At 46.1% G+C, this 25,721-nt stretch overlaps 1 protein-coding gene across 3 annotated transcripts in view; it reads right to left on the reverse strand.

Moving 5' to 3' along the window:
• The window catches only part of LOC126248053 (protein transport protein Sec16A-like), a 252,926-nt gene that overhangs the window by 124,208 nt on the left and 102,997 nt on the right, over positions 1-25,721 (reverse strand). For all 3 annotated transcript variants that reach the window (XM_049948690.1, XM_049948689.1, XM_049948688.1), the window contains exons 9-10: positions 23,063-23,179; positions 22,904-22,977 (exon numbers count right to left, since the gene is read on the reverse strand). In XM_049948690.1, coding sequence (XP_049804647.1) covers positions 22,904-22,977; positions 23,063-23,179 — 191 coding nt within the window. The remainder of the gene's footprint in view (positions 1-22,903; positions 22,978-23,062; positions 23,180-25,721) is intronic.

Genomic DNA, 25,721 nt, shown 5'->3' on the forward strand with positions numbered 1-25,721 from the left:
TAACTGAAGCAGAAGCAGCTGCTGAAGCTGCTACCAAGGAGTCAAGGATAAATAAAAGAATGAAGAGAGAGTATGGAGGATAAGGAAACAGGATGACAACTGGAGTATGCAGCTGGAATGTTCTAAATGAGCTTAGTGATAAGTTATTAAATCTGTAAATCTTCTTTTTCAATTTACTGAAAACTTGAATTTTCATCATTCAGGTACACTTTTCTCCTACATGACTGAAGTTAAACTCACAAAAATTGGTACAGATATTTAGAATGTCCTCCTCTATCTCCCTCGCCTACTATTTCCTGAAAAATCTATGACATGATGACGATGATGATGATGGTGTCGGTGATATTTGAGCTACATTTTAAAATATTTTTGCTATAGTAGAATAAATTACTTGTCATTTTCACACATCAGCATCAGGGAAGGAAATTGGTGGCACAGAACACTTATGTGAATGTTGTCTGTACTCTGACTCTTTTTCCAAGCTGTGCAGTCAGTGGTTCCAAAGAAAATGGTACTGCAGTGAAATAATGTTCCATTTTTATACTATCATAAATATTGTTGTCAATACCAAAATATAATACATATCTCAATGATTTTTTGGGAAATGCTTTGACTAATGACCCTAATTGTGTGTAAGAATTTTAACTAGAGGTTTTCCTCACACTGAAAGAATGGCTACAATGTAATTGCAAACGTTTTAGATGATGTAGTATTCATTAACCAAATGTCTGATGCACTGGAAACTAAACCATAACTTAGTATGAAAACAGTTATTATTTTTAAGTTAAATGTGAAAATCACCAATTTGTACTGCAATTTAAGAAAGCATTCAAAATGAATAACACTTTTTATTCAAATATTGTTTTATTTGTTATTTTACCCATGCCAGATATTGTGAACTCTGCGGCCATTAATGATTGTAGATGAGTAATCCAACCTGCCACAAATACTTGTAAAAAATGCTTCATTTCAGTGCCCTAAACAGGCTTCAGGCATTTGTGCCCATCTTCAGATGGCTAATTAATGTAATTGGAAATTTCAGCCTCTGAAGATGCTGGAAACTGGTTATGGCACTGAAGTAAAGCATTTTAAAAGTATTTGTGATTAGTTACCTTATTCACCAACAATTGTTTTATTTGACAAGTGACACAATATGAACATGATAAGGCAAGTAAAAAAACTATATTTTGTACAGTGGAAAAGGTATGAATAAGACTAACTCCTTTCTTCCAACATAATGTACCCGCAGGTGTTATCACTCCTCCTGGTTGATGCACCAATAACTGACCAAATTAATGAAAAACAGCTCCTTATAATATCAAGTCCTTGTACAGCTACACAAAAACTTCTTTCAGATGAATCCTCTACACATTACCAGTACAACTGTCACTACCTCCACTATAATTAATTTTAGCTTGTTTCTGCATAAGAGAATTACAAATCTCCCTTACATCCACCTGGGCTACAAAAGTTGAGCCATCATCATGAGAAACAATCCTGAAATGTGCCACATGCTAAAACAACTGTAATGACTATCCATTTTTCTTTATGAAAATCGGTTTCAACTGTACAAGATACTGTATCAATGCCAGAACATGCAATACAGCTTGATGCTGTCTGCAGACAACAGCACAGTGTGCACACTGAAAAAAGTTCATTTTCATTATTACCTTTTTCTCAAGGAATGAAATTCAGCCCTGCACAACAGCTATATAGTTATTTTGCTTTCGCAGTCTGAATTGTGCCCATGTCCACACATGCAGGTGACTAGTGCAGTTACTGCATCAAGATAAATGTAGTGTTAACACCCCTAATAAATGAGGTGGTCTTCACATGTGGAGTAATATGAACGATCTTCCTGCCTCTCCTCCAACCTTGGCATTAAAACTACCAAATAATCTTCCAAACATTTCTGTAGTCAACCAGAAACTGCTCTTAGAGCACGAAGTTTTGCACATTCTGATATTTATTACTGGCAGTAATTTTTCATTTCCATCAACATTATCACACAACAGTACAGCCAATTTTTCTTTGCTCATTCTCTCTCTCACACATATTTCCTCTTTGACAAGAAAGATTTCTGACGGAACTAACCTGTAAAAGACACAAAGCGTTTCAAACTGAAACTTGGTGGCTAGCGGAATATATATATTCTTGTATCAGCTGTAGCAAAGTATTGTTCTTCAAATATTCCACCACCTTGTCCTCTCCGCTTGAATTGGACAGTTTTTGAACTGATCTACCCAGACATTCAATGCTCTCAGTCTTCAATCCCGATTAGCAGTGTGGTACCTTGGGTATTCACTCAGAGTGTGTGTCTGTCTGATGATGTTTCCTTCCCTATTTCATACAACCATTTTAGGATAATGGAAATATTTCAATGACAATGCACAAATATGTTTAGTTTTCTGTGCAGAAGCTTCAGTATACAGAAAATCCTTTTAATAGGCCACATAGAGAAGATGATGGGAAATTGTATTTCTTTGCAATGACGGGTGGTTTAACTTTACAACTGTCTTCAACATTGTGAATAACATTCGTCTTCTGTTCAATAGCATGTTTTCTTCATTTACTCAAAAGAAAATTTCTCAAGTACACCATTTCACATTTTGATGAAGGTTTTGTATCTTATGTGTAATGTATTTTAGGAAATATTTCCCATTTTCAAAAGTATTTTTTGTTAGATTGGTTTGTGGGGGTTGAAGGGACCAGACTACAAAGGCCATCGGTCCCTTTTCCCATGATCATGAAACACCCACAAGAAATATAAAACAAGCAATGGAGATGACAAAGAACTACACAGAACAAGAAAGACACAGACAAAGACCAGACAAAAGGAAGTGAAAGCACACAGAATGGTACAGTGGCTGGCTGACCATGGAGACAAAAAAGGAAGAGCCAACCACCAAGAGACACACTAACAACCCCAATCTAAACCCGCTGGCCAAAGGCCAGACACAACACACAAAAGAAACCAACCCTCAGATTGAGCAATAAAAGCCCCCTGCTCGAATAAAACAAAACTAAGCCTGCCATGGCAGTGTTATCTGTTAAAAGTACTGGGAGCATATCACGAAGTGCAAACGTCTGCCTGAGCGCAGTTAAAAACGGACAGTCCAACAAAATGTGGACCACTGTCAATGCTGAACCACAGCGACAGAGAGGTGGGTCCTTGCAGCACAATAAATAACTGTGTGTCATCCAGGTGTGGCCAATGCACAGCTGGCAGAGTACAACAGAGTCCTTGTGAGAGGCCCGCAAGGAGGAACGCCACACACTGGTAGTCTCCTTGACAACCCGAAGTTTGTTGCAGGGGGCGCCATTCATCACCCCAGGTACCGAGGACCTTCTGCCGCAAAACTGACTGGAGATCACACTCCGAAAGGCCAATCTCCAAGGCCAGTGCACCAACAGCCTGTTTGGCCAGCGTGTCAACACGTTCATTACCCGGGATGCCGACATGACCCAGAGTCCACAAAAAGACCACAGGTCGGCCGCAACGGGCAAGAGCATGGAGGGACTCCTGGATAGCTATCACCAGACGAGAGCACGTAAAACACTGGTCGATAGCTTGTAAACCACTCAGGGAGTCACTACAGATACTGAAGGACTCACCTGAACAGCAGGGGATATATTCTGGGGCGCGAGAGATGGCAACAAGCTCTGCAGTGAAAACACTGCAGCCAGCCAGCAATAAGCATTGTTCAAAACGATCCCCAACAGTAACAGCACAATCAACTCGACCAGGAACCATCGAACTGTTGGTATAGGCCATGTCAGAGCCGTGAAACGCGGCAAGAATGGAAAGAAAGCAGCAGTGGAGTGCTTCAGGAGGGACTGAGTCCTTCTGGCCCTGTGTCAAATCCAGCTGAAGGCACGGGTGGGGCACACACCACGGGGGTATACGTACATGGCCAAGAAAAGGAGGTGGGAGAGGGAAAAACTCAAGCCCAGAGAGAAGAGCCCAGACGCGAACTGTGATCATACACCATGACCGGGGCCACCATTCTGGAAGATGGACAACCGAGTTGGGGAACAGGAGATGGTAATTTGGATGCCCGGGCAAGCTACAAACATGTGCAGCAGAAGCAGCCAGTAGACATAGGCACCGGATCCGCAATTGGGGGGGGGGGGGGGGGGAGACACCAACCTTCACAAGTATATTGTTTCCAGGGATTTTGGGGAAAGCTCCAGTTGCGAATCGGATTCCACAGTGAAGTATGGGGTCACGCAACCACAATGCGCAAAGCAATGCCAAACCGTAAGCCAGGCTCCCATAATCAAGACAGGACTGAATCAACGTCTGATACAGTCATAGAAGGGTAGACCATTGGCACCCCAGCTGGTGTGACTCAAGCAACGAAGAATGTTAAGATGGCGCCAGCAAGTTTGTTTAAGCTGCCAAATATGAGGGAGCCAAGTCAACCAGGCATCAAAAAGCAAGCCCAATAACAGATGCATCTCCACCATGTCAAGAGGTTTGCCATCAAGATAAAGCTGTGGCTCAGGGTGAACAGCGTGACACTAGCAGAAATGCATGATGCAAGTCTTGGCGGCCGAGAACTGGAAGCCGTGCACAACAGCCAAAGACTGCGCCCTGCGGGTAGCACCCTGTAGCTCCTGTTCAGCAACAGCAATGCCAGTGGAGCTATAGTACAGAAAAAAGCCATCAGCATACAAAGAAGCCGATACAGACGTTCCCACAGCGAGCCCATTGACAACAACTAAAAAGGGGCAGACACTCAAGACAGAGCCTTGTGGGACCCCATTCTCCTGGACTCGGGAGGAACTATGGGAGGAACCAACTTGCACGTGGAAGGAACAAAGCAACAGAAAATTTTGAATAAAAATCGGGAGCCGGCCCCTAAGGCTCCACCCATGAAGCATGGTGAGGATGTGATGTCACTATGTCATATTGTATGCCTTCCGCATGTCAAAAAAGATGGCAACCAGATGCTGATGGCGGGCAAATGCCATGTGGATGGCAGACTCCAAGCAGACCAGATTATCAGTGGCAAAGCAGCCCTTACGTTACCCACTCTGGGACAGAGCCAGAAGGCCCCGAGACTGAAGTAGCCAACTCACCATCTAGCTCACCATGTGTCTGAGCAAATTGCACTGCACGTTGGTGAGGCTAATGGGTGGTAGCTGTCCACCTCCAGTGGGTTCTTGCCAGGTTTCAACACAGGGATGACGATGCCTTCCCATCATTGTGATGGGAACTTACCTCCAACCCAGATACAGTTGAAAAGGTCGAGGTGGTGTCACTGGCAGTCCACCGAGAGGTGTTTGAGCATCTGATAGTGGATGCAATCCGGCCTGGGAGCCATATCAGGGCAAGCGGCTAGGGCACTTTGGAATTCCCACTCACTGAATGGAGCATTGTACAATTTGGGGTGGCACGTATAGAATGAAAGTCTCCGACGTTCGAACCACTCTTTTAGGGAGCGGAAGCCAGTGGTTAATTTGTAGAAGCGTAACTCTGAGTGTAACGCTCTGCCAAGAGTTCTGCAATCGTGTCTGATTCAGTACAAACTGCTCCATTCAGGGAAAGCCCAGGTACGCTGACGGGTGTCTGATACCCATAGAGTTGCCTAATCTTGCTCCAAACCTGCGATGGAGAGGAACAGATGCCAATGGTGGAGACATACCGTTCCCAGCACTCCTGCTTCTGTCGGCGAATAAGGCGTCAGGCTTGGTCACAGAGCCGCTTAAAGGTAATGAGGTGTTTCAGGGACGGGTGCTGCTGATGACATTGGAGGGCCCGCCTGCTATTTCTAATCGCCTCAGCGATCTCCGGTGACCACCAAGGCACGGACCTCTGCCGAGGGGACCCGGAAGAATAGAGAATTGCAGATTCTGCTGCAGAAACAATGCCAGTGGTGATCATACGAACCACTACATCAATGGCATCATGAGAAAGAGGCTCAATAGTGGCAATGGAGGTGAACGAGTCCCAGTCAGCCTTATTTAAAACCCACCTGGGGAGGCGCCCAGAAGAGTGACACTGTGGCAGTGAAAGAAAGATCGGAAAGTAGTCTCTACAGGACAAGTAGTCATGTACACTCCATTGGACAGACAGTAGAAGGCTAGGGCTGCAGACTGAAAGGTCGATGGCTGAGTACATGCCATGCGCCACACTGAAATGTGTGTGGGCACCATTATTTAAGAGGTAAAAGTCGAGCTGTACCAACACTTGCACAGCAACAGTGCCTCGGCCTGTTGCCACCAATCCACCACACAACGGTTTATGGGCATTAAAGTCGCCCAGTAACAGAAAAGGGGGCAGCAGTTGGGCTATCAGCGCAGCCAATACATGCTGTGGGACATCACCATTCGGTGGAAGATAGATACTGCAGACAGTAACAGCCTGAGGCATCCGCACCCGAACAGCGACAGCCTCTAAAGGTGTTTAAAGAGGTACACACTCGCTGTAAAGTGAGTTAAGGACATAGATGCAGACTCCAACTGATATCCTCGCATAAGCTGCCCGATTCTTATAATAACCCCAGTAGCCACGGAGGGCGAGCGTTTGCATCGCCGGAAACCAAGTTTCCTGGAGAGCAATACAGAAGAAAGAGTGAAGGCTGATAACTTGGCGGAGCTCAGCAAGGCAATGGAAAAAACCGCTGCAATTCCACTGGAGAATGACATTGTCCACAGCCGAAAAAGGTGTGAAGGGACCGAGGAGGCAGATTACGCCTCTGGGTCACCTGCTGCAACCGATTGAGTACCTGTGGGAGCGACATCCATCGTGGTTGAGGGTCCAGTGAGATCTAGGTCCTCAGTGGACGCCAGAATCTCCACCTCATCCTCAGACGCAGAGCTTGTAGGTAGTGGTGGTGTGGGTGCCACCGCAGTTTCCTTGTTCTTACAGGTCTTCGGTTTTGATTTTTCGCACTGTTCCTTCTTCAGCCACTGGCGGGTGTCTGCTTTGCCACTGGTAGGAACCTGGGAAGGGAGTGACCCAAGGGACCCCTTCCTAACGAGAGAAGCTGAGGCAACTTACGCTTCTCCTGCTTAGAAGTGGGGACTAATGTCCCCGATGGTTGTGGGGGTGCTGCTCCCAAGGTAGGTGAAGCAGGAGCAACAGGGAGGGAAGTGCTCTCCACCATCAAGGGGGCAGTGTGGTCTTACGACTCTGAAAGCTGACTGGAATTGGTGCAATGGATGAGGCTGTAACACTAGTGATAGCAGCGGCATAAGATGTTGTCATTCGCATGGGATGGAGCCTTTCAAATTTCCTTTTAGCCTCAGTGTAGGTCAGTCAGCCCATGGTCTTGTATTCCATTATTTCCCTTTCCTTCTGTAGAATCCTACAGTCTGACAAGCAAGGGGAATGGTGCTCTCCACAGTTGACACAGATGGGAGGCGGGGTACATGGAGTATTGGGATGAGATGGAAGACCACAATCTCGACATATGAGGCTGGAAGCACAGCGGGAAGACATACGGTCGAACTTCCAACACTTAAAGCACCGCATTGACATCACAGCGGTAGACCATCACCTTCACCTTCTCAAGTAATGTGTCACCCTCGAAGGCGAAGATGAAGGCACCGGTGGCAACCTGGTTATCCCTCGGACCCTGGTCGACGCGCCAGACGAAATCGACACCTCATCGCTCTAAGTTGGCGCGTAGCTCAACATCAGATTGTAAAAGAAGATCCCTTGTGGAAGATAACACCCTGGACCATATTTAAGCTTTTATAGGGCGTGATAGTAACAGGAACATCCCCCAGCTAGTCACAAGTGAGTAATGCCCCTGACTGGACAGAGGATGCTTTTTTTATCAAGACTGACCCAGACCGCATTTTAGACAAGCCCTCCACTTTTTCGTTGTTTCTGCAAGAGTGTTTTGACTCATTTTGTGTACCATGGGGGATCAGCTCCGTCGTTTGTTAATTTATTTGGTACAAATCTCTCAATTGCTGCCAATACTATTTCTTTGAATTCAAATGTTCATCTTGTGTCCTCCTTTCGGGACGCTGTCCGTTCTGTTCGCCTGCTCTCCCGGGTCCTTTGCTGTCTCTGGCAGAGTTCCAGTGTCGTCGGCGGGCCTCAGGGATTTTTTATTTCTTCTCCATGCGTTTTGATTCCTGCTCTGAGTTTTTCTTTTGTTTCCTTTGCTGCTTTCTCGGTATACAGATCGAATAACATCGGGGATAGGCTACACCCTGTCTCACTCCCTTGCCGGCCGCTGCTTCCCTTTCGTGCCTCTCGACTCTGTGTGGCTGCCATCTGGTTTCGGTACAGGTTGTGAGCGGCCTTTCGCTTCCTGTGTTTTGCCTCAGCCACCTTCAGAGTTTGGAAGGGTGTGTTCCGGTCGGCATTGTCGGGGGCTTTCTCTGGGTCTGCGGGTGCTGGAGGCGTGGGTTTGGTTTTCTTTAGCCTCCCTTCGGAGATAAGTCGTGGTGTCACGCGTGTTGCTCAAGTTTTTCAAAACTGATTGTTTGGTAATTTTCAAACCTGTCAGCACCTGCTTTCATTGTAATTGAAATTATTATGCTTCATAAATAACGTGTCATAATAACGAACATTTTTAACAACACAGTGTATAACGAATTTTCATATATGGACAGACTATGCACCATAGAAGAAACGAAAGCACGCTTTAATCACTAAAAGAAACTAAAGTACTCTTTAATCATTAAAACAACCAGAACCAGTGCAATGCACGTTTGTAGGAGGACGTATTGTACAACGTCATGTCGACCTTCATCCGCCAGAAGGGTGTTTACGCCACGGCTGGGACAGGGCGGCGTGGCACCCGACTGCAGGTAGGCACGGGGGGGGGGGGGGGGGGGGGCGGTGTACGTCGACTCTCAGGGAACAGGCAGTCAGACAGGCAGGCTGTTACCCAGTGAGCGTGAATTACTAGGCGCGACTTTTACAGATTTTAGTACGGGCACGAGTTTCGCTGGACGCAGTTTTCATTCGTGCTACTCAGCTCCCTTTTATTTGCTCCATCTTCCCGTGAACTCGGAAACTTTTCTGGTTTCATTGTTGGCAGCACGTCTTCTGAGGTCGGTCAGTCATTGGTGGGGCACATTTTCCTGGCCGTGAATCCGCAGAGGAGCAGCTAGAAAGTAGTCAGCTCTCTGTTCTTTGAGCTCTGGTGCTCTAACTCACGAAAAACAATTGGTGCTAGTGTGGAACAGGTCAATAGTAATTGTAAAACTTTTCTTTCCTAGAAGCCGAACGCAGTGTGCAGACGTATATGGAACGTTAAAAAGTTAACGTTTGTTTTATTAGTGTCACAGCAAACTTCACCTCAGATAGTTTTATCTTTGAGACAACAGTTGTATTCGACATCTTTTTCTTTTCTTTGGTTGTGACTGTGGCGTCATTTTATTGGTTGCGTGTTATTGTCAGTATTCCGATGACTCAGCGAAGGTTTGTAATGCGGTTAAAAAAGTTCTGTCTTTCGTGGCCACAATACAAGAGAAATATGGGGTGCAAACTTTCGATTTCGTTTGTGATATCTAGTCAGTGAAATCATGGGTCACCGAACTCGCGTAATGGTCTTTGTAACATGAATTTAAAAAAAACAGTAGCGCTGACTGGCCTACAGTGGATCATACTGTTAACCTTCAGCTGTCACGTCGGATGACCTTCGCTGATTAGTGTGGGACCTGCATAGCGCCTTGGTACAGCTAGCAGGGAGGTGGGCCAGTCGTGTTCTGGGCCGCTATACGATGTACGCATATGGACGCGTCTCAGTGCCGTCGACGGTGATTTGCAGCCTCTGCTGTATCTAGTAGATAGTGTCGGAAGTTGCATGCGACTTTTCGCTGATGATGCTGTAGTATACAGAGAAGTTGCAGCAGTAGAAAATTGCAGCGAAATGCAGGAAGATCTGCAGTGGATAGACACTTGGTGCTGGGAGCGGCAACTGACCCTTAACATAGACAAATGTAATGTATTGCGAATACATAGAAAGAAGGATCCTTTATTGTATGATTATATGATAGCGGAACGAATACTGGTAGCAGTTACTTCTATAAAATATCTGGGAGTATGAGTACGGAATGATTTGAAGTGGAATTATCATATAAAATTAATTGTTGGTAAGGCTGGTGCCAGGTTGAGATTCATTGGGAGAGTCCTTAGAAAATGTAGTCCATCAACAAAGGAGGTGGCTTACAAAACACTTGTTCGACCTATACCTGAGTATTGCTCATCAGTGTGGGATCTGTACCAGGTCGGGTTGACAGAGGAGATAGAGAAGATCCAAAGAAGAGCGGCACATTTCGTCACAGGGTTATTTGGTTGGTTGGTTGGTTGGTTTGAGGATTAAAGGGACCAAACTACAAAGGTCATCGGTCCCTTGTTTCACAAACACACAGAGCACAGGGAAACCATCCATAAGCATTCGAAGCAGAAGATAAAAATCCCAGGGGAAGAAAATCCCCAAGGTCAATAATAAAGAACCATGGAAAACGGAGCACAGCAACAAAAACAACATAGAGAAGAAAGGCAGAAGGAATTAAAACTGCACAGCAGAGGACTGTGGCTGGCTGATCACGAAAAGAATAGGATGAGCCAGCCACTCTGCAACACGTTAAAACCACCAGCCTAAAAGATTAGGGTGGAGTCAAATTAAAACACAAAACGAAGTAAAAGATACAGTACACAAGAGGGTGACGCAATAAAATTAGAGGGACCTATAAAAGCCACTTGCTCGAATAAAACTTAAAACACGATCTGCCATAGAGACATCATCACCCAAAAGAGATGTTAAATCACCCAGGAGGTTAAAAGATCGCCTGATGGCGGTTAAAAGAGGACAGTCCAATAATATATGGGCCACCGTCATATTTGCACCACAGCGACAATGAGGGGGGTCCTCTCGACGCAGCAGATGACCATGCGTCAGCCAAGAGTGGCCAATGCGGAGCCTACACAGAACAACAGAATCCCTGCGAGAGGCCCGCATTGAGGAACCCCACACAGTCGTTGTCTCCTTGACATGCCGCAACTTGTTGGGGGCAGACAGAGTGCGCCATTCGTCTGCCCACATCCCAAGGACCCGACGGCATAACACCGAGCGGAGATCAGTTGCCGGGAGGCCGATCTCCAACGGCAGTTTGCGGGTGGCTTCTTTAGCTAACTTGTCGGCGTGTTCGTTTCCCGCTATCCCAACGTGTCCCGGGGTCCATATGAACACCACTGAACGTCCACGCTGTTCAAGACCATGAACGGACTCCTGGATGGCAACAACAATGGGATGGCGTGGGTAGCACTGGTCAAGAGCCTGGAGACTACTGAGTGAGTCACTGCAAATGACAAAAGACTCGCCAGTGCTGGTACGAATATGCTCAAGGGCACGAAAAATGGCTGTTAGCTCTGCGGTGTAAACACTGCAGCCTTCCGGCAAGGAGCGCTGGTCTACATAGTCCGCATGAGCATAAGCGTACCCCACACGGCCATCAACCATCGAGCCATCGGTATAGAGAACCTCCGAGTCATGGAATGCGCCAAGGAGAGCAAGGAATTGGCGGCGCAAGACTGCAGGAGGAACTGAATCTTTTGGCCATCGGGAAAGTTCCAGCCGAAGCTGCGGCCGACGAAGACACCAAGGTGGTGTATGTGGGCGGACCTGAAAAGCAGATGGAAGAGGCAAAGACTCGAGTTCACTAAGGAGTGACCGAACACGGATCCCAATTGCGTGGCCTGATCGCGGCCGCCGGCGTGGAATATGGACTGCCGCATCGGCGAAAAGGAGACGGTAGTTAGGGTGACGGGGAGAACAACGGACGTGGGCAGCATAGTTGGCTAAGAGTTGTAGACGTCGAATGTGGAGCGGAGGAACCCCAGCCTCAGCAAGTAGGCTATTGACAGGACTGGTGCGGAATGCCCCTGTCGCCTGTCGAACCCCACAGTGGTGAATGGGGTCCAGCAGTTGCAACGCTGAGGGCGACGCTGAGCCATACGCCACACTCCCATAATCAAGCCGGGACAGCACAAGGGCTTTGTAGAGCTGCAGCAGCGTGTTACGATCTGCACCCCAAGCGGTGTTGCTGAGGCAGCGGAGGGCATTCAGATGCTGCCAGCACTGACGCTTGAGCTGACGAATATGTGGAAGCCAAGTAAGCCGGGCATCGAACAGCAATCCCAGAAAACGGTAAGTGTCAACAACCCTGAGCATGGCATCCTGAAGATAGAGCTGAGGGTGGGGATGGACAGTTCGACACAAAAGTGCATAACACAAGTCTTCGCAGGGGAAAACTGAAACCCATGGGCTAGGGCCCACGCCTGCGCCTTGCGTATGGCTCCCTGCAACCGACGTTCTGCAACACCAATGGTGGAGGAGCTGAAAAAGATGCAGAAATCGTCAGCATATAACGTGGGGGAGACAGACGACCCTACTGCTGCTGCAAGGCCATTAATGGCCACAAGGAAAAGGGGCACGCTCAATACAGAGCCCTGTGGAACTCCGTTCTCCTGGATATGAAGCGAACTATGGGATGTGCCAATTAAAACGCGGAATGTCCGAACAGATAAAAAATTCTGAATAAAAATGGGGAGAGAGCCCCGGAGACCCCACCCGTGCAATGTGGCGAGAATATGGTGCCGCCACGTCGTGTCATATGCTCGGGAGAGATCGAAAAAGACGGAGACGAGGTGTTGGCGCCTGGAAAAAGCAGTGCGGATTGCAGACTCAAGAAAGACCAAAGTATCGGCGGCAGAACGGCCCTGACGGAAGCCGCTCTGGCATGGAGCCAGAAGACCCCGAGACTCGAGCAGCCAACACAGCCGACGACTCACCATACGTTCCAATAGCTTGCACAGAGTATTTGTCAAGCTGATGGGCCGATAGCTATCTACATGAAGCGGGTCCTTACCAGGCTTCAGCACCGGAATGACGGTACTCTCCCGCCACTGCGACGGAAAGACACCATCGCCCCACATGCGGTTGAAGAGGGCAAGAACACACTGCTGACAGTCCGGGGAAAGGTGTTTGAGCATCTGATTGTGGATGCCATCCGGCCCAGAGGCTGTATCAGGGCACTGTGCCAGGGCGCTCTGGAGTTCCCACAAACTAAATGGGGCGTTATACGCCTCAGGGTGGCGAGAAGCGAAAGAAAGCCGTTTGCCTTCCTCTCGGCGTTTGAGCGCGCGAAACGCGGGCGGGTAATTCCCCGACGCAGAGGCCCGAACATAGTGCTGAGCGAAATGCTCGGCGATTGCATCGGCATCGGTGGATACCGCCCCGTTGATGGTAAGCCCTGCGACACCTGTAGAGTGCTGCAATCCAAAGAGGCGCCGAATCTTCATCCACACCTGGGAGGGTGAAGTACGGGAACCAATGGTGGAAACGTACCTCTCCCAGCACTCCTGTTTCCGCCTCTTGATGAGCCGCCGTGCCAGTGCACGGAGACGTTTGAAGACAATGAGGTTCTCCAAAGACGGGTGCCGCTTATGTCGCTGAAGAGCCCGTCGACGTTCTTTAATGGCGTCAGCGACCTCTGGAGACCACCAAGGCACTGACTGTCGCCGGGGGCACCCTAACGAACGAGGAATGGTACGTTCCGCAGCGGAAACAATCGCTGCAGTCAGTGTCTCAACCGCCACATCGATGGTACCATGGGGGAGAGATTCAACAGTGGCAGCAGAGGAGAACGTGTCCCAGTTTGCCTTGCTAAATGCCCATCTAGGCGAGCGTGCAAGGGAGCGACACTGTGGTAGTGAAAGGAAGATCGGAAAATGGTCACTACCACACAAGTCGTCATGGACTCTCCAGTGGACCGATGGTACAAGCCCTGGGCTGCACAACGACAGATCGATGGCCGAGAACGTGCCATGCGCCACACTGAAATGTGTGGCAGCGCCAGTGTTTAAGAGGCAGAGGTCGAGTTGGGAGATGAGATTCTCGACCTCTCTGCCTCGGCCAGTAACCTTCGTTCCACCCCACAGGGGATGGTGAGCGTTAAAATCCCCCAAGAGAAGAAAAGGCGTGGGGAGTTGGGCGACAAGTGCAGCCAAGTCGGTCAGGGAGACTGTACCACCTGGAGGGAGATAGACACTGCAGACGGTTATGTCCTGGGTAGTCCTTACACGTACAGCCACAGCTTCCAATGATGTTTGAAGGGGCACAGGAGCACTATATACAGAGGTAAGGACATACACGCAGGCACCACCTGACACACAATTGTAGGTGCTACGGTTGCAGTAATAACCCCTGTATCCACGAAGGACAGGGGTCCGCATTGCCGGGAACCAGGTTTCCTGGAGGGCAATGCAGAAAGCAGGTGTTAGGCTTAGAAGCTGTCGTAGCTCAGGGAGATGGCTAAAATAACCGCCACAATTCCACTGGAGAATCGTACAAAGCGTGTCCTGGAAGGGCATGAAGGTACAGAAAAAGCAAATTACTTCACAGAGTCACATGCTGCCACCGACTGAGTGACTGACGCCGCAACTGCCATCGTTTCTGAGACGGCGAGATTGAGGTCATCTGGGGACGCAAAGAGCTCGACCTCATCCTCAGAGGCTGAGCTGACAGGAAGCGTTGGCGCGGGAACCACTGGGTCCTTAGGCTTCTTAGAGAGCTTCCTCTTCTCTCTCTTGTCTTTGGGAGGAGGGTTGGCATGCTGGGAGGGCTTCCCTGACGCAGTATCAGGAACAGAGGAAGAGCGTGAAGCCCTTCGACCAGCAGCTGGTGGCTTCTTCAGCCACTGGCTAGTGTCTTGAGAGACACTGGGGAAGTCCTTGGAAGGGACTCCCCCAAGGGATCCCTTCCGAACGAGTGAGGCCGGAGGAGGCTGTTGCCTCCCCGGCTGAGCAGCCGGAGGAGGCGGTTGCCTCTCCAGCTGAGGAGCCGGAAGAGGCTCTTTCCTCCCCGGCTGAGCAGCCAGAGGAGGCTGGTGCCTCTCCGGCTGAGAGGTGGGGATGGATATCCCCAGTTGTCCGGGGCCCACTGCCCCCAAACCAGGTGTTTTGGGAGCAGTGCAAGAGAGTGTGGCCCCTACCAGCGGTGGGGCAGGCGTAACTGTACTGTTCTGTGGGCCAACTGAGAAGGGAGTCTTTGCAGGAACTGGTGGCGGCAGAGTTGCAGCAGCATAACTCCTCAACATAGATGTGGGGTTGAGCCGGTCTAGCTTCTTCCTGGCCTCTTGATAAGTTAAACGGTCCAGGGTCTTAATTTCTTGTATCTTCCGCTCTCTTTGGTAGACTGCACAGTCTGGCGAGCAGGGAGAATGATGCTCCCCACAGTTAACGCAGGTGGGAGGCGGAGCACATGGAGCATTAGGATGTGAAGGTCGTCCACAATCACGGCACGTGGGGCTGGCAGTGCATCTGGAGGACAGATGTCCGAACTTCCAGCACTGGAAGCATCGCATAGGGGGTGGGACATAGGGCTTGACATCGCACCGGTAGATCATGACCTTGACCTTCTCAGGCAAGCAGTCACCCTCAAAGGCCAGGATGAAGGCACCGGTAGCGACCCTATTATCCTTGGGCCCCCTAAAGACACGACGGACAAAGTGCACACCTCGTCGTGCCAGGTTCTCCCGTAGCTCGTCATCAGACTGTAGCAGAAGATCTTTATGAAAAATAATCCCCTGGACCAAATTTAAGGACTTATGGGGAGTGACATGAACGGGGATGTCACCGAGCTTCTCACAGGCGAGTAACGCTCGTGACTGTGCAGATGAAACTGCTTGTATCAAAATAGCCCCGCTCCTCATTTTGGAAACAGATGCCACTTCCCCAAACTTATCTTCAAGATGGTGAACAAAGAAGAGAGGCTTAGTCCCCAAAAACGAATCCCCATCGGTTCTGCTGCACACAAGGTATCGCGGTGAATACGGCTCCTGTCTGTCCGCAGCCCTACGTTCCTCCCATGGCGTGGCTAGGGAAGGGAACGATTTGGGGTTGTATGTCACAGCATTAAATTCAGTCTTACCGCGCTTAGAGACGTTGGCGGTCGTGCGACCACCGGATTGAGACTTCACCCGCTTCATTGCGGGGCATCCGCCCCGATGCCACCCACTCCGACCAGGGGCTCTCCCCACGGGCGCCACCCAGCCACAGCAAAGGCCACCTGGCAGGATGGCCGTTGCTGGGAGTCCTGATGCCCCAGAGAGACGAGCATCGACTCCTTGGCTTACGTGGGGAGGTGTCAGCTCAGGCATCGGCAGTACGATCCCTGTGTTGTCAGGGGGCTACAACCTAGAGGGTACATGACGACCCCACCACAACGGGCTGGCTACCGTGCTGGATTTTAGGTGCCATGGGTAGTCCATAGTGATCGTGGGTGCAGATGGTGACGCACTAAGGGCGTGACGGACACAATCCATCAGGTCTGTATGCCCAAAATGACGGATGGAGGGCGCAGTGACGACGCCAACACGATCAAGAGTGCCAAGGCCTTAGGGCACAGAGGACTGATGGTGCACCACGTAAGGTGTCCTTCCCCAAAAGGCTCGTACTTCTGTGGAATTTGGAAAAATGGAGGTCAAACCCTAATGGGGACCATCACATAAAGGTCGAAACGTTTGAGACTCCTTTTAGTCGCCTCTTACGACAGGCAGGAATACCGCGGGCCTATTCTAACCCCCGAACCCGCAGGGGGAACACGGGGTTATTTGGTAACCGTGATAGCGTTACAGAGATGTTTAGCAAACTCAAGTGGCAGACTGCAAGAGAGGCGCTCTGCATCGCGGTGTAGCTTGCTGTCTAGGTTTCGAAAGGGTGCGTTTCTGGATGAGGTATCGAATATATTGCTTCCCCATACTTATACCTCCCGAGGAGATCACGAATGTAAAATTAGAGGGATTCGAGCACGCACGGACGCTTTCCGGCAGTCGTTCTTTCCACGAACCATACCTGACTGGAACAGGAAAGGGAGGTAATGACAGTGGCACGTAAAGTGCCCTCCACCACACACCGTTGGGTGGCTTGCGGAGTATAAATGTAGATGTAGAAATTTGTCCTCTAAATGCTCTACAAAGGACTGAGGCTTCATGGACAAAAAGCATTCCCCATCAGCTCTCATACATACTAGGTACCAGGGCGAAGTAGCTTCGCTGTCATTCTTAGCCTTTTGTTCCTCCCATGGTGTGGCCATGGAGGAAAACGATTTGGGATCATACGTGTTTGCATTAAATTGAGCCCTGGAACACTTAGAGACTGCTGGCGGCTGGTCACCAGCAAGAGATGTGCCACACTTCATTGCATGTCATCCGCCCTGATGCAACCCACTCCGACCAAGGGCCCTCTCCATAGGTGCCACCCAGCCACAGCAAGGGCCACCTGACAGGATGGCCATTGCCGGGAGTCCCGATGCCCCAGGGAGATAGGTATCTACTCCTTGGCATATGTGGGGAGCTAACGGCACAGGCATCAGCAGAGCGATCCCTGTGTTGTCAGGGGGCTACAACCAACAGGGTACATGGCGTCCCCACCACAACAGACTGGCTACTGTGCTGGATATCAGGTGCAAAGAAGTTGATGGTCCTTGTTGGTGCAGAAAGCGACACAGCATAGTGGATGGCGGAAACTGCACCCAGGAATGTATCCTTGCCAAAGAGATGGAGAGTGAGCGGGACTGCAATGCCATGATGAGAAAGTAGGCTAAAGGTCTCAATGTGCAATGGACACGATACACCATGTAAGGCGCCCTTCCCCAATTGGCTCACTCTTTGGAAAAAATTTGGAAGTATAGAGGTCAAACCGTACAGGGGACCATCACATAAAGGCAGAGACATGTGAGACTCCTTTTAGTTGCCTCTTATGATAGGCAGGAATACCGCAGGCTTATTCTAACCGCTGGACCCGCAGGGGCGATTTTTTGTTATATTATGGCAAGTTAACTACATGCTTACTGTGTAAGCTGATGCATCATTATGGAAACTTGATAGTAATGTAAACACGTGAAAATTTATACTTCATCTCCAACAGATACTCGGAAATGTGAATCAAATTTTACTTTACACCAAGAAGAGAAAAAACAATAAATTTTAGCTTTTTGCATTACAATGTGGCAGTTCATCCACAGCATGAGTTACATGCAAATTGTCATAATTTAATGAGACACACACTTGATATGTGTTACACACACAAGATATAGTGAACAAAAATGATGAATAGCAGGAGCAAACAGAACTATTGCTTATACTCCAGATTTCTGCAACCATTATATAACGGAAAATGGGGCTGAGCAAAAGATACTAAAGGTCAAATGAATCCGAGATTTTCCAATACACCATTGAGCTCAACACGGTATTGAGTGCTACTCGAACAATCAAGTGACATTTGACTCGTGCAGCAAAAGTGCAAGTGATACACAAGAAACTGCAACATACCTATGTCTGCCTAAAATTTGATTTCCTCCTTATCAATTTGAACAAATTTGCAACAGGAGTTCTCCTGTAGTGTATACTGATATATAAACATTTATAGTTATTTTTAAGTAAAGTTAAAAGTCAAAAGTGAAAATATTGTCCTTAAAAATTAATACTTGACTCTAAACCAATCAGATGAAGAAATAATACTTCATTTGGCTATTGTAGTCTATAATGGGATACCAAGTGAGTTACAAATGAACATTTTGATCTCTGTTTATAAATTAGAATAATGAGTAACAAGTTTACCAACTTTTAACCATATTGGAAACAAGATGGTAAACATCCAGGTGAAACAAGGGAGAAATTTAATTAGGAACTAAATGTCTAAAAACAAAATAAATAATATTGAACAAACTATAGTTATGATTGAGAGAATAAATTACAACTGCATTACCCATTGTGGAGGTTGTACTAACAGACATTGCTAGATCATAGAACGAGCAAAAGTTTGGAAATTAGACTGAATCATGATTGTGATCATTTATGATTAATTGCTGTTCATATATATATGAGCTGCACCCAACACGGTCTGGAGTCAGTGTTTAAATAATAATGGTAATAATAATAATAATAATAATAATAACAATGTCCTATAGGAGCAGTACACAAGGAGCTGAAGATTATCTCTACATTCTTCACTTTAAACTCTGTAAGTAGGCTTTTGCGGCCTCTGCCATTATCTTTATGACGTCAAATATTTACATTTGTAAATCATTTATCTCCTTGAGCTTGGGCATGAAATACAGGTATTTCAGTGTTACCCACAAATGTAAACATGTTGGACATGTCAAAGACCTACTCTTCTCCTTCAGATCCCTACAGTGGAAACATTTCCTTGCCACCAATCCCTCCAGCCAAAGTGAACCTAATCCCAATGGAGAACCTTGCCTCTCCCAGTTCATATCACCATCCAACAGTGACCCTCTCCCCTTATCACCTCCTAGTCTGCTTCCAAGAATTCCTTACCTCCAACTTGGCCTCACCATCCTTCCCTATGTCCCTTCCTAAAGACATTAACTTTTTGGCGGAAGAAAAGACAGCCATACACAACCTGAAAACAGAACCAGACCTAATCATCTTCCCTGTAGACAAAGGCTCCACCACTGTTGTGAATAGTCGCAGTGACTACCTGACAAAATGCCAACACCAACTGATTCCTCCACCAACAAACTCTGCCTGACTGATCCCATCCCAGAAGTCCAACATAACCTCCCATCACCAATGAAATCCTAGAACCTCTCACATGAGTTCATCTCCCTCCTCACCCAAACATCATCCCACACACCTTCTACATGCTCCCCAAAATTCACAAACCAAATAATCCTGGATGCCCCACTGCAGCTGGCTACTGCACTCCCACTGAAAGAATTTCCACTCTTGCTGATCAACACCTCCAACCAAATGCCCAAAACCCAGCCTTCCACATCAAAGATACTAACCACTTCCCTTACCATCTTTCCACCATCTCCGCCCATTTACCTCGTGGATCCCTGTTCATCACTGTTGATGCCACATCAACATCTCATGCGCATGGCTTCACTGCTATCAAACACTATCTTTTCAAATGTCCCATCAGACTCCTAACTCAGTACCTCACAAACCTTACCAACTATATCCTGGCACACAATTACTTTCTTTAAAGGGAAGGTATACAAACAAATCAGTGTCACAGCCATGGACACCCACATGGCACACCCCTACAGGTATGCCAACTTATTTATGGGCCATCTAGAGGAAACCTTCCTAGCCTCACAAAACTCCCAACCCCTAGTCTGGGTCAGTGTCACTGATGATATCTTCATGATCCGGGCCAAGGGCCAAGACACCCTGTCCAAATTCCTTCACAACTGCAACACTTTTTCTCTCCCCTGCTTCACCTGGTCCTCCTTTGTCTAATGTGCCACCTTCCTGAACATTGATCCCACCTCTCTGATGGCTCTGTCCACACTGAACCCACTAACCACCAACAGTACCTGCATTTCGACAGCTGCCATCCCTTCCACACCAAAAAATGCCTCCCATACAGTCTAGCCAGTCACGGATGACACATCTGCAGTGATGAGAACTCCCTTTCCAGTACATCTACGTCCTCGCAAAGGCATTTGCAGACATGCAATGCCCCCAAACCTACTCCATAAACAGATTTCCTGTGACACACACACACACACACACACACACACACACACACACACACAAAATCCTCCTCCCACCACCACCACGAATCACCTACAGAGGAGCATCCCCCCTGTCACCAAATATCACCCTGTACTGGAACACCTGAACCATATCCTTCACCAGGGCTTTGATAATCTCTCATCCTGCCCTGAAATGAGGGACATCCTACCAAAGATCCTTCCCACCCATCCTAAAGAGGTGTTCCATTGCCCATCCACCTTGCACAGTTTCCTAGTCCACTCCTATGCCACTCCCACTCCCAGCCTCTTGCCACAGGGATGTCACAGGCTTATCCTACTGCATCAAGGCTGAGCCACCTGTGTAAGCAGCCATGTCTTATACCAACACTTCTGCAAACACTGCACAGCCATTTATATTCTTATGACTTCCAACCAGCTGTCCACCAGGATGAATGGCCACCACTAAACTGTTCTCAGGAACAGTTGTGGCACAAGATGCTCAATTTCAATGACTGCTTCACATCCCAAGCCATCTGGATCCTTCCCTCCAACACCAGCTTCTCTGAACTAAGCAGACGGGAGTTATCCTTACAATAAATCCTAGCCTCAATCTCAGGTAACCCACTGTCCTTTAACCTCCACCCGAAAGCTTCGTCTTCCTCCGTTCTGTCAGCCCCTCCCAATTCATATCACTTTCAGCATCTTCCACTTCCCACCAGCTGCTACAACTGTGCCAGCCCATACGCCTACACCCTTCCACCTGATGACCACCTTCCAAGCTGCTGGCCACTCACACCCTGTCCTTCTCCCTGCCTCCCGTTTCCTGCACCCTTTCCCCCTCCCCACCCCATCTGCAACTACCCCACCACAACCATTCCATCATCCAAAAAACCAAAAAATAGCATTGTGTGTGTGTGTGTATGTGTGTGTGTGTGTGTGTGTGTGTGTGTGTGTGTGTGTGAAGTGGAAATGACAATTATATACACTGTTTGTTCATAAAAAAAAAGGTGTCAAAATTGTTGCCCAGATTTCAATGCAATGTGTGACACAGTCATGGATCAGACATCACAGATGTCTTGAAATCTAACTGTGCAAGTAACACGCATTTTTCTTATTGTTTCAATTAGCGTCATACTTCATACTTATACAGAATTTTGGAGAGCCAAACGAGGCACCGTTTGTGGGTACGCACAAAGTCAAATCAACTGGAGAAAGTAATGGAATTCAGGGCACATGCAAATATAACTACTGTTCTTATACATGAACCATTAGGCAATTTATAATGACGTCATTGGATGTTGAGACAAAAAAGAAAAACTTGTGAAATGGTATTCACTGAAATGTATCCACCACAATTGCAGAGAGGTAAGTGGAAACATCGGAAGAGTATTAGTGCATTAAACAGACGAAGGAAGTTATCCTTTGTACACAATGCCTGCAAGGAACAGAAAATATATGTATCTGAGCTTTTCTCATGTAGTAGTCTGAATAAGAGAACTGCGCTGTGTTATGTGTATTTTGTAGAACCAACTACAGAATTAAAAATAACATGTTGAAGTAATTAATGTTTGGGTGTTCCATTTAATCAAAGTCAACAGTTCCTCTGAGGATTAGCCATTTTGAAGACAAATGACATTCAAAATTGAGATTGTGCTATCAACACAATTCAGTATTGTGCAATAACCTCCAGCTCTTGTTACACAGAGATGGCTACCTAAAAGGAAAAAGGAAAGCACAAAGTTTAGGATTCCATGCCCTATCAACGTCAAGGATGCTAGAGATGAAACACAAGCTCAGATTAGAAAAGGATGCAAAATGAATGGGGGAAAGGGTTATGGAGGGGGGGAGGAAGAGGGGGAGGAAGAGGAGGAGGAGGAACTGGGGTCTCATGTAAGAAACTGTCCTAGCATAGGAAACCACGGGAAACTTAAATACGAATGGTCAGAGAATCCTATTCATCCAGGGTATGGGTTCAGTGTTGTAACCATTAACTCATATTGTGACGTAAGAAGCTGAAGGGCAAAGAAAAATGTACAGGCAGTAATTCCTACCTACCATTTGTCAACATGGAGATGTGAAAATTTATCATTTTAAGATTGCAGATAAGGCAGAAAAAAATGCGCCAATCAAAGTCTATTGACCTAATGGTTGCAATACCTATAATATTTGTTTCAATGATTACTAAATCCTTACTATCTCATTGATTACACACAGTATAAATATTATTTTGTTTAACAAAAGGGATAGAATACATTCTTTTCAGTATTTGGAAGTGTCAAGGGGTGGAAGACTTTGTAACTGAAATATTATCACAAGGAGTTTTAAAAAACATCACACATGAGTAAAATATGGTAATATTACATTCAAAAATTGACAGTTTAGTAAAACAGTTATTGTTTGTAAATAAAGAAGTATACCATATCCGTGGTAGTCTGGTCTTCGATAATCATCATAGTCAGGTCTAGAACCGGACCTACTCGTTGGACGTGACCTGGACAGATTAAGATAGAGATAATTTCACAAAACAAAGAAAACTCTCTTTCAGAAAACAAACAAATACTACACATTTGACTTACCGATGGTTCTCCCTTTTGTATGGATCATCATCATAGTACCTTCCATAATATTCATCTCTTCCAAAATCTGTTCTGTCTCTATCATGTCGTCTCCTCTCACGCTCCCTCCCTGATGATCTGAAGGAAAAAATATATAGTAGCAATATCTACAATTTATGAATAAATCTGTGAAAAAATACGTTCAGTTCAAAAACTTAGAAGTACAAAATTTTCCACTGCCAATGCTTATAATTCTTCAATTATTGTATGTAAGCATATTGCTATTGAGACTGTTTCAGCAGTCACTTTTTGCTTTTATTTACAAAATTATCACCATTAGTGGGTCTGTAAACACACTATCCACAATACATTACATTTGGTTGCCGACAGATTAAAAATAATTTTGCTTATGAAGAAGTTACTTGCGGTTTTTAATCCGTAAGTATCAAGATGTAAGAATGTATTATGTATGGTGTATTTACATAACCACCACTGATGTGATGCTTTGTAAATAAAAGCAAACCACATCTGGTGTAACAGTCAATTGTCTCTTAAATTACAATATGCTTATGACGCGGGGGAGGGTGGATGGAGGGTGGTGGTAAGGGGGTGGGGACTTATGTTTCAGCTACTCAGGAAGAGGGTCATCAAACCAAATTTATAAATTTTGTTATTATATTTTTTAAATTTATTCCATAATCAAGAAGTTAAAAAAATATCAACAGCAACTAAGCAACAGGGCCTTTCATTAGGATACAAAAAATGAAAATCACAAATAAGGTTCAAAGCAACAAGTTTTTGGATCCCTTTTCAATGCCCAATTTTTCAACATTTCTGTTCTGCCTCTTTTTAAAAGAGACATTGGTTTGTTTCTTCTCCCTGCGCTTTAATTCCCTTTAAAAATTTATCTGTGGTTTCCTTTACTGCTCACTCAATGTACAGATTGAATAACTTAGGGATAGGCTGTTAAAACTATGTCCAATTCCCTTTGCAACTACAACTCCCCTTTAATGTCTTTTGACTCATTACCACAGTTTGGGTTCTGTACAAGTTTTAGGTAACCTTTCAGTCCTTGTATTTTATCCATACTACCTTCAAAGACTGTATTCCCAGTCAAATTGTCAAAAGCTCTGTCTTCCTATATATCTTCCTTAATTCCAATTCTTTGAACTTTGAAATTAGGCTTTCGTAGAATTTTTTGTGTGTACCTTTAAGTATCTGCCAGTTTAGGAGTTCCAGGATTTTAACGGCATTCCCACGTGGGTCAAACAAACATGTGTAACATTTATGCTCTACTTCCTTGTATAGATTCAATACCACTGTTAATTCTATTTAGTGTAGGTCCCACACATTTCAGCAATATTCTAGACTGCGTCACACAACAGTTTTGTAAGCAATTTCTTTTATAGGCTGATAGTGTCTCAGTATCCTACCAGTGGACCATAGTCTGCCTCTGCTTTACCTACTACTGAGCTCATGAGATAAATCCACTACATAACCACACTGCTAGGAGATAAATATTCAATTTTTGACATATAATACAATGGACTTCAGATGTGATGTATAGGGTGCCGAGCAAAGAGAAATGCAATTTCAGCTAAGTTCATGGTAGTGAAAAGCACATGTGAAACACTGAAAGAGACACCAATGTGTATTACAAATTGCTCCAGGTAGTGATCCACCATAGGCATTTTTGAAATTTTCTAGGCGATAGTTACTTTTACTAACAGTAGCGTTATAATGCAGCAAAACGTTATAATGACAAAGTAATTAGACACAAAAAAATGAAATGGGGATGATTAGAGTACAACAATCATTTATCAAAGTCAATCCAGAGTGAGACAGTTTGAGTAATGTAGTAAACGTAAGTCCACATGATGTCTGTTTCCTCACATCACAATCGCAGGCGCATGGGAATAAAAGGGCATGGACAAAAATTTATGGGAAGAATGCATGTATCATGAACTTTCTTGTGTCCACACATTGCCTCATTGTGCGAGCAATCTGCTATGGATCCCCTACTTTGCTTGGGAGTGTGTGCTGTGTTTATTTTGATGAAAAGATGGCAGGAAAAAAAAAAATAATAATGCAAATGCAACTGTACGTAAACAACTATTGGAGGTATGAGAAATACAAAGTGGTGACAATGTTTTGGGTGCAAGTTTTAGGAGAACTTCACAGAAAGATTTTAGATTTTATGCTTGGGAAACTGTGGTAAGGCTGGCAATAACACTTTGTTAGCTCGTAACCGGTGACTTACATACCAGTGTGAACGATTTATTTTGCATTTAAAAACAAAGCATTTTGGGCATTATTCCCAAAACTGAAAACTACTTATGGGAGGTTTGAAGTCATTATTTGAAAGTTAATTAACTTCTAATGCGTCATTCGCATTTTATTTTTAAAAAACTATTGTTTACACAATTTTAATAAGGAAAGATAGATTAATATGTAGATTAACATCCTCAGACTCGACAAACATGAGATTTTACCACTAGAATGCAGGTTGTGTTTTCCAATTCTGTATTTCTGCATCATCGGTGTCCTTTATTACTGTTTATAGTAGTTTCTTGAGGAGCTGTACATACGCCAGCATTTCTTTTGTTAAGATGTCAGGTTCCTCAGTTCATCTAGACATGGATACTCTACAAATCACACTTAAATGCCTGCCAGAGGGTTC

The sequence above is a fragment of the Schistocerca nitens genome, chromosome 3 (genome assembly GCF_023898315.1).
Source record: "Schistocerca nitens isolate TAMUIC-IGC-003100 chromosome 3, iqSchNite1.1, whole genome shotgun sequence".
Lineage (NCBI taxonomy): Eukaryota > Metazoa > Arthropoda > Insecta > Orthoptera > Acrididae > Schistocerca > Schistocerca nitens.